At 32.2% G+C, this 9,661-nt stretch overlaps 1 protein-coding gene across 4 annotated transcripts in view; it reads left to right on the top strand.

Moving 5' to 3' along the window:
• TBCK (TBC1 domain containing kinase) overlaps positions 1–9,661 on the top strand; it is a 248,808-nt gene that overhangs the window by 82,876 nt on the left and 156,271 nt on the right. For all 4 annotated transcript variants that reach the window (XM_011945712.1, XM_011945713.1, XM_011945715.1 and 1 more), the window contains 5 exons: positions 929–1,027; positions 2,653–2,715; positions 3,231–3,357; positions 4,518–4,568; positions 5,843–5,926. In XM_011945712.1, coding sequence (XP_011801102.1) covers positions 929–1,027; positions 2,653–2,715; positions 3,231–3,357; positions 4,518–4,568; positions 5,843–5,926 — 424 coding nt within the window. The remainder of the gene's footprint in view (positions 1–928; positions 1,028–2,652; positions 2,716–3,230; positions 3,358–4,517; positions 4,569–5,842; positions 5,927–9,661) is intronic.

Here is a 9,661-nt window from a genome sequence, read left to right as displayed (position 1 = left end):
TCTCTAGTTCTTTCAATTGTGATGTTAGAGTGTCAATTTTAGGTCTTTCCAACTTTCTCTTGTAGGCATTTAGTGCTATAAATTTCCCTCTACACACTGCTTTAAATGTGTGCCAGAGATTCTGGTATGTTGTGTCTTTAATGTCCTTATTTAAAAGAAGACTTAAAAGTCAACAGGAAAAACATCAATATTGAAACAGAGAAATGGATAGAGTACATAATATAAATACAACTAGTAAATCTTTTCAAATTGTTCATCTTCACTAGGAATGAAAAAAAAAATACAAATTAAAATCGGAGTGATTTTCCATACCACATTCGCAAAGTGAGCACAGATGCAATGATATTGGAACTCTCATTCTGTTGGAATAAATGTGAATGTACTGAAACATTTTGTAAAACAATTTGAATGCATGTATCAAGAACCTTAACATCTGTGTCCTTTGTCCTATTAATACTCTTCTAGAAATTTCTCCTAAGACACAAATTTATAAAAGTACAAATTTATATGCAAAATGCAGAAGTACCCATAATAGTAGCTTATAGTGATTGAACACTTCTCTGTCACCACGTTTTTAACAGAGTGTTTTACCTGCATTATCTTATTTAACCTGTATGAGGCTGGTACTATTATCCTGCATTTAAAATGACTCATTTTAAATTCCCCCAGAGCATCAAATAGAGAGAAAGGATTTAAAAACAGGTAGAATCAGCTCCTCTTCTTAATTATATAATATAAGTTTTGCAAGGTATTAGGGATTCATTCTACTGCTTATTTATATGTATTAATAACACCAGACACAATAATTGCATGTACTTTGAAATTTATTACAAGTCACTTAAGTTTTATCACAGGTATATTCAGAACTGTCTAGACTAAAAGATGGCACTAGGTAATTTGAGGCGTTTTTATTTCTTTTTTGATATAGGCTTATCCATATAAAAAAAATCAAATCTGGAAGGAAGCAAGAGTTGACATTCCTCCTCTTATGAGAGGTTTAACCTGGGCTGCTCTTCTGGGAGTTGAGGTAAGGAAAAAAGAAAAGGTTAGAAGCTGATTAATTATGCTAAGAAAGGATGAAGAAGGAGTTTTTCCAGTTACTAGAAAATTATATAGTAAAATATAAGCATTGGAATATTTGGCAATTTTAAGTGGAAGGAACATAGGAAAACCATAGAAAAGAAAAATATAATTAAGGGTTTATTAGATTATACGATTTAATATTTCATTTAATGGTGGTCACAGAAAATGTTTTGATTATTACCAAGGAATATTTTAAGAATGTATGTCAGTTACAGGTGGATAGTCTTGCTTATGAAGTATGCTTATTATAGAATATGATTATCTGTTTATAAATGGTTCTAAATTTGGAGAAATCTTTCAATCTAATCTGACATGTCAAAATCACTAACATAATTTAGTGGCTTTTGGCACACCTGTTCCACCTGGAATGTGCTACCAAGAGAAATAGCTCCCATGTCTTCTATAACACTTTCTCTGTGGTTGTGAGGAAGGGAGAGGTGTCACAAATTGTGGTGGTCTGCAATACTAACAGAGAACTCCGATGACATCAGTCATGATAGTGGGCCAAATTCTAGCCAGATTTTTTCATTTCTTGTCAATTTCTTTGTCATCTTGTCTTCTTATATTCTGTTATAGATAATTATCCTTGCTTTTTAAAGAATTCCAGTCAGGAATGGTGGCACATGCCTGTGGTCCCAGCTTCTTGGAATGCTGAGGCAGGAGGGTTACTTGAGCCCAGGAGTTCGAGGCTTCATTGAACCTTGATTATGCCATTGCACTCTACCCTGGGTGATAGAACTAAATCCTGTCTCTAAGAAAAATATTTTTAAAAATCCTCAACTGTTTTTAATCCTTTTCAATTCTCTATTTGAAGAATTTCCTTTCTTCATGCCTGTTTCCCTTGATAAGAGTCTGCAAATACCTTTGAGTTTGGTTGGTTACTTTACAAAAATGCCAATGGTTCAATATCATACAGTAATCATTAGACTTATAGAACAATATAATGCTAAAGTCCAAGAGGACTTCAGGTATCAGGTTTTCCAACTCTCATTAAATGAATGTCTCAGAAGAAGTTGATATAGCAGATATCGGAGTTTGAACCCTACTTCCTGGCTTTTTCTCTACCATGATGATAAGCCAGAATAATAATATTTTTTTCATGCTTGGTCCTATAGAACATGACCAAAATTTGTAGTCATTTATTCAGTTATTTTTAATTTTTAACAGTGTGTAACTGAAAAATGTAAATGACCTCTTTAGGCCCTAATGATTCTATCATGTAATTATAGACATAACATAACAAGGTTGTGTTATGTTGTAGGGGCTGGGAGGTCAGCCAAACATACTTACTAGGTAAGTAAGTAATCCACAGCGTTCATGTTGTGGTATTTATAATTCAAGAGTTTGCCTCAGTAGAAGGGTAAATTGTGACTTATCAGAGACTTTCGTCATATATTGTCAAAGACACAGAAAATTTCTCTTAAGATGAGTTCTACACTGGGTTTGAATGTGCTTATCTGTAGTTAGGTAGGTTTCCAAAGATAGATATTTGTAAAAAATAGATTTTTCTATATTACTAGTTGTATTAAGGATATGATAAATTAATGTATCTTCTTTTATTTTTTGCAGGGAGATATTCATGCCAAGTACAATGCAATTGATAAAGACACTCCAATTCCTACAGATAGACAAGTATGATTTAGGTTTTCTTAAGCAACCTAAGATAATTCTGTCAAATATTTAAATTTTAGGAAGGAGCCTGAAGAAAGCCTCTTTCTCTCATGAATACAGACACACTGCTGCATACATACATTGTTAGAGAAACCATAACTCTTATGCTTATAACTTAGAACAATACCTTAAAGGACTTTAGGTCAAGTTACCTTTTTAAAAATACTGTAGTTCTTCATCTGAAAAATTTGCCCTTCATTTGGACCAGACTATAAAGGAAAGTATTTTTGAAAAGTATATTAACACATACCTTTCAAAAGAAATGGTCTGATTCTTCTGTTTAAGTATACATACAACTTCTTTAGTGTTTCCATAAGATCAATTAAAAAATTCAAAAAATTAGGCACTTAAGAAGTTGGTCTGTTTTGAAATTCATATTATGGCTTCTCCTTTTCCTTATTTAATGAATAAAGATTAAAGGTTTATTGCTGATTACACAATTACTGTGTCACCTTATTATTTTGCTATTTTAACAGATTGAAGTGGATATTCCTCGCTGTCATCAGTACGATGAACTGTTATCATCACCAGAAGGTCACGCAAAATTTAGGCGTGTATTAAAAGCCTGGGTAGTGTCTCATCCTGATCTTGTGTATTGGCAAGGTAACTCTTATAGTCATTAAAACTCCTCTGGAGTATTAGGAGATTGTTGCATAACTGACGTTTTAAAAAATTAAAATATGTAAACATACTTGTCTTTGGAAAAAGTCAGTATTGAAGCTCTAATTCATTTTTTGAGAAGTTTACATCCAAGCATTTTTTAAAATCTTTGTCTAAATCCTAGTAGATATCATTTAAAAACATAATATTTAATATGCAAGTTGATTAGCAAAGCAGAAAGATACTTGGAGCTGTTGTCATCTTTGTGGATACATTTTTTAAACGCCTATGCACACTGTTAAATCAATTGGGGCTAGTTGAGATTCTTACAGTTAATGATTTCTAATTTATACTTACCATGGCTATTAGGACTTAAAAATAGGCTATCATCCTAAAGTCCTCATTTTATTTAGTGTCTTTTTTCCCCTTGTATCTTTAATGGTTCATATCTTTTATTTAGCTTTGCCATTATTATTTTTGTGTTTGATAAAGAATGAGAAACCTATTCCAACCCTGTCTTTGAATGTGTTGTTATAAGCGGATATTTTTATATTTCAGTTCTCTATTTCTTACTAGCCATAGTTTAAATAAAGGTATTATTTTTCTTAGCTCTGTGTATTTCAGAGCTATTCTATATCTTCCTAACAGTTGTAGGTAGATTTATGTACATTCTTTCAACATGACAATACGTGCACATCATTATTATCAATAAAAGAAATGTCATATATTTGGAATTCACTTCACAATTTTTAAAGAATTTTTTTCATAATCCCAAAGAAAAAGAACATAGATGAAACTCCATTTCCTAGATGAGAAGGTACGTCAGAAGATATTAAGTAATTGCCAGAATTGTACACTTAGAATCAGAGATGGGACAATATCCAAAGAATTGTAACTTTCTTCCAGTTTTCTATTATTGTATTTCTCTTTTCGACTCATAATAACCTGGATAATAACAATAAGTGATTCATATTGGACACATACTGTGTGCTACACTATCACTTACTCCCCACAGTAACTCATGAGGTGACATATTTCTGGATGGATAATACTTCTAATGTTTAATCTACTTGGAGGAATGCAAAGAACTGAATATGGTATATATCTTCAATTCTACTAGATTATATTTATTTGATTTCTTTCTCCCAACCCCTCTGCATTAGGTCTTGACTCACTCTGTGCTCCATTCCTATATCTAAACTTCAATAATGAAGGTAAGCCTCTTTATCATTTAAATAATCATTGCACATAATATTCTAAACTATGTGATTCAGACATGAAAGGTTTTTGTTTTTGTTTTAAGGTTCTTATTCTCTCCCTGGTAGATTTCTGTGAAATAATCTATTATAGACTCATTTTAGAAATGTGAAGGATTAATTTATTACTGGAGAGTTTCATTTATGCTAAAGATATTACTAGAAATTTAGTGGAATTTGATTATTCTAAATTCCTTAGAGATTAATTTTTGTCTAAGTATACTTTCTAAAGAATTTTTAAAGAAATCAATTATGGCGGCACTTTTCCATAATCTTGTATCTCCAAAGCCTATAATCATTTTGGATGCCTCTTCCTTAATGAAGACTTTTCTTATTCTCCTTCCTGAGCCCATAAAGCACTTTGTATTTATAAAAATTTATCTTATGTCTGTCTTGTATTCTAATACTTATATACTAATGTAATATTTTTTGACAGCCCTTTTTCAATGGTAGGGTTTTTTTCCTGCCTTTCTGCAATAACTTTATTATTGTAGGCTTTTCAATAAATAGTAAATTCGAATAACTCCAATCCCTGAAATCACATGTAGAGTGTGTTACTATATATAGCTTGAATGTCTAGATGCTTTATCTGACCATCTCCCTATTTTCAGATTCTATTTCATGACCGAATTTACGTCGATTTCTGGAATTAAGTAGAAATAGCATAATCCCAGAGAAATGAAATTTTACTCTTTGAATTATTTTTAAAATACTCTGTTCTCTGATATTCTCACTCATTAAATGTAAACTAGAGTTTTTTACTATGTTTAGTTAGGCATAGCCAGTTATCACTCATACTGACCCAAGCATAGTCAGGGGTCTGTGTTTGAAAATGTGAGTTATAACACTATTCCTAAATCCAAAGTTCGTAGATTCTTGTTTGCATCAGCAGCAATTAAGGATCGTGAGGTCTGTATAACTTACTAATAATGATCATGCTTAGAAATTTTAAGAAACAGCGTTTAGGTAATAAAAGTTTTGATTATTGTGTGATAATGATTGCCACAGTAGTTTAAAATTTAAGTTATAGAATTATTATTTTCTGTTGTCTAAAATGTTTTCTATTTTAAAACATAGAGACTTTTATCTCTTAATTTTGTTTTTCTAGCACTTGCTATCATAAATGTTATTTAATAGTAGATTCAAAGAATATGTGCTAAGTGAATGCATTACTGCTGGTCATCTACCCTGTTAACTAATTTTTTACATGCCTTTGCCTTATTCTCTTTTAGCCTTGGCTTATGCATGTATGTCTGCTTTTATTCCCAAATATCTGTATAACTTCTTCTTAAAAGACAACTCACATGTAATACAAGGTAAGCAAATGTCTTTCCATGACTTTCTGCAGGGAAACTACTGATCTACTGGTGTGTTGATGTAATATTTGATTAAATTTAAGATTTTGACCCCCAAAATATGATGGTCCATCCAATAAAATCCATAAAGAGAAATTAGAAAGTTCGGTCTTTCCTCCAAATCCACAAAGAATTATGGTATTTTTCTAATGGATATTTGATATCTGATCTCATTTCAGTTCAAATGCAGGCATGCTAGTTTGAGAAAATAAGAGACTGCCATTTATGTCTCTCACAATCAAAATTGCTTACAAAAAGCTTCACCATGGAGCAAGTCCACTGTAAATTAGTAAAAAGTTTAAATGTTTAATTGTGTAATCAGAGTATTAAAAATACTTTTCATTTATCTCATTTCCCATGCATGCATACCCAAAATATATTCCCTCTTTCTTCAACTTCCCTAAAATATACCTCCTCCTTAAGAGTTCACGTCATAACGTAACCTGTTTGTGAATTCATTCAGGACAACTTTAGCCACATTCAAACTTCTACTATAATTTCTTGAACTTTTTTTTGGAAGTAATATAATAGAAGTTAAAAATACCCTCATTTAGATGGAAAAAATAATCCTAAAATTTATGTGGACCCACAAAAGACCCAGAGTAGCCAAAGCTGTCCTGAGCTAAAAGAACAAAACTGGAGGAATCACATTATCTGACTTCAAATTATACTACAGAGCTATAGTAACTGAAACAAAATGGTACTGGCATAAAAGCAGACACATAGACCAATAGAACAGAATAGAAAACGCAGAAGCAAATCTGTACACTTACAGTGAACACGTTTTCGACAAAGGTGTCAAGAACATTCACTGTTCTTGAAGTCTCTTCAACAAATCGTTCTGAGGAAATTAGATCTTCATATGCAGAAGAATGAAACTAGACCTTTATCTGTCAACATACATAAAAATCAAATCAAAATGGATTAAAGTCTCAAATCTAAGACCTCAAATTATGTTACTATAAGAAAACACTGGGGAAACTCTCCAGGACATTGGTCCAGGCAAAGATATCTTGAGTAATACCCCATAAGCAGAGGCAAACAAAGCAAAAATGGACAAATGAGATCACATCAAGTTAAAAACCTTCTGAACAGCAAAGGAGACAATCAGCAAAGTTAGGAGACAACTCACAGAATGGGAGAAAATATTGGAAAACTACCCACCTGATAAGGGATTAATGACCAGAATATATAAGAAGCTCAAATAACTCTATAGAAAAAAATCTAATAATCTGATTTTAAAAAGGGCAAAAGATTTCGTTACACATTTCTCAAAAGAAGACATACACATGGCAAACAGGATTCTGAAAAGGTGCTCAACATCATTGATGATCAGAGAAATTCAAGTCAAAACTACAATGAGATATCATGTCACTCTAGTTAAAATGGCTTTTATCCACAAGATAGGCAATAACACGCTGGTGAGGATGTGGAGAAACAGGAACCCTCATATGCTGTTGGTGGTAATGTACGTTAGTATAACCACTATGGAGAACAGTTTAGAAGTTCTTCAATAAACTGAAAGTAAACCTACCTTATGATCCAGCAATCCTACTGCTAGGTATATACCCAAAAGAAAGGAAATCAGTATCAAAGAGATATCTGCACTCCCATGTTTACTGCAGCACCATTCACGATAGCCAAGATTTTGAAACAACCTAAGTGTTCATCAACAGACAAGTGGATAAAGAAAATGTGGCACTTAATACACAATGGAGTACTATTCAGCCATAAGAAAAAATGAGATCCTGTCATTTTCAACAACATGGATGGAACTGGCAAATGATATAAGCCAGGCACAAAAAGACAGGCTTCACATGTTCTCACTTATTTGTAGGATCTGAAAATCAAAACATTTGAGCTCATGCAGATAGAGAGTAGAATGACAGTTACCACAAACTGGGAAGGGTAGTGGAGGGTAGAAGTTGGAGGATACAGATTGTGAATGAGTAAAAAAAAATAACCGAAAGAATAAATAAGATCTAGTATTTGCTAGCAGAGCAGGGTGACTATAGTTAATAATAATTTAATTGTACCTTTTAAAATAACGAATAGTATATAATTGGATTGTTTTTAACGCAAAAGAAAAATACGTGAGGTGATGGATACCTCATTTTCCCTGAATGGGTTTATTATGCATTGCATGTCAGTATCAGTGTATCTCATTTACCCCATAAATATATGCACGTACTATGTACCCACAAAAACTGAAAACAAAATAAAACAAGAAAACCCACACTTTTAAAACAGGTAAGTGTTTCAAATTTAAGTTTCACTACTTATTGGATAATCTTGGACAAATAATTTAACTTCTGTAGGTAATATTTTTCTCATGTCTAGAATAAAAATATTGTAGAGGGTAAACATAATATATAAATTCCTGGTACATACATATTCAATAAGTGCTATTATTTATTTCTTTATATTACTGTTACTATGAGTACTAGTTTTTGCTAGTGTTATTATTATGGCATTATATACTGTTTTATATCATTTCAACAAGATTCTGTATATTTTAAAGCCAAGGGATTTTCTTACAGTTTTTCTGTTCTTTTAGAGCAGACTACAAAGCTGCTCACTCTCCCATTTACTGTTTTTATGATGCTTATCAGATATCCCTTTGATCTTGTTTTTAACTATATGTAATTCTTCCTGCTTTATTTTAAACAACTTGAAACTGATTCTGTGTTATATATATCATTATGGTTTTATGTAATTCACCCAGTTTTCATAAATGAAGTAGTAATACTAGATGTTGTATCTGATTTATCAAAAATTCTGAGTAAGTGGGATCTCAGTTAGTAATAATTTTACTTGGTTAGAAATGAATATAAAATTAGAGTATCAGAGGTTGATATAATGGGAAAATAATTAGGAAGAGAAAGGAAAATGTAAACTCAAAAAAGTAAGGCTAAAAGTAGGAGGAACAGAATATGGATAAATAGCTTTGCACATAAAAACATTTGTTCTTTCAGCATTATGTACCTTGAGGTATAAAGAAAAAGAATTAAAAGTTTTTGAAAATTTTGTGTTTACAAGCAAATTGAATCATGTGTTCATTCCTATATATCTGTGTCTACAGTGTAGATAGGTGTTAGAAATGGAAATAATGATCCATTGTCTCTATGTTAATTTTGAAATGCAAACTCCATTGGCTTTTGTATTTTGAAATGGTGTGGTTTGACATAGATGTGCCCAATTCTGCACATTTTCTACAGTGTGGACTTGTATGAAGTTGAGATTAATTTGAGAACGATTTTTAGAAGGTACAGCTTTTTGCTTTGACTTTTCTAATTAAGGAGGAGTGCATTTTGTAGTGGAAGTTGTTTTTTGCTTATAGATTACCTTAATAAGGCCATTGACTGCAAGGACCCTGTTTATGAAGTAATGTTTATGAACTCATAGTTTCTGAAGTAATGTTCCATAAGGTTGTGTCCTGTACCTTATTTTTTTTTTATTATTATTATTATACTTTAAGTCCTAGGGTATATGTACATAATGTGCAGATTTGTTACATATGTATACTTGTGCCATGTTGGTGTGCTGCACCCGTCAACTCTTCAGCACCCATCAACTCGTCCTTTACAATTCGGTATAACTCCCAATGCAATCCCTCCCCCCTCCCCCCTCCCCATGATAGGCCCCGGTGTGTGATGTTCCCCTTCCCGAGTCCAAGTGATCTCATTGTTCAGTTCC

This window comes from Colobus angolensis, unplaced genomic scaffold (assembly GCF_000951035.1).
Source record: "Colobus angolensis palliatus isolate OR3802 unplaced genomic scaffold, Cang.pa_1.0 Scaffold244, whole genome shotgun sequence".
Taxonomy (NCBI): domain Eukaryota; kingdom Metazoa; phylum Chordata; class Mammalia; order Primates; family Cercopithecidae; genus Colobus; species Colobus angolensis.
The sequence above is the reverse complement of the archived record's forward strand: the minus strand, read 5'-3'. Positions and strand labels throughout refer to the sequence as shown.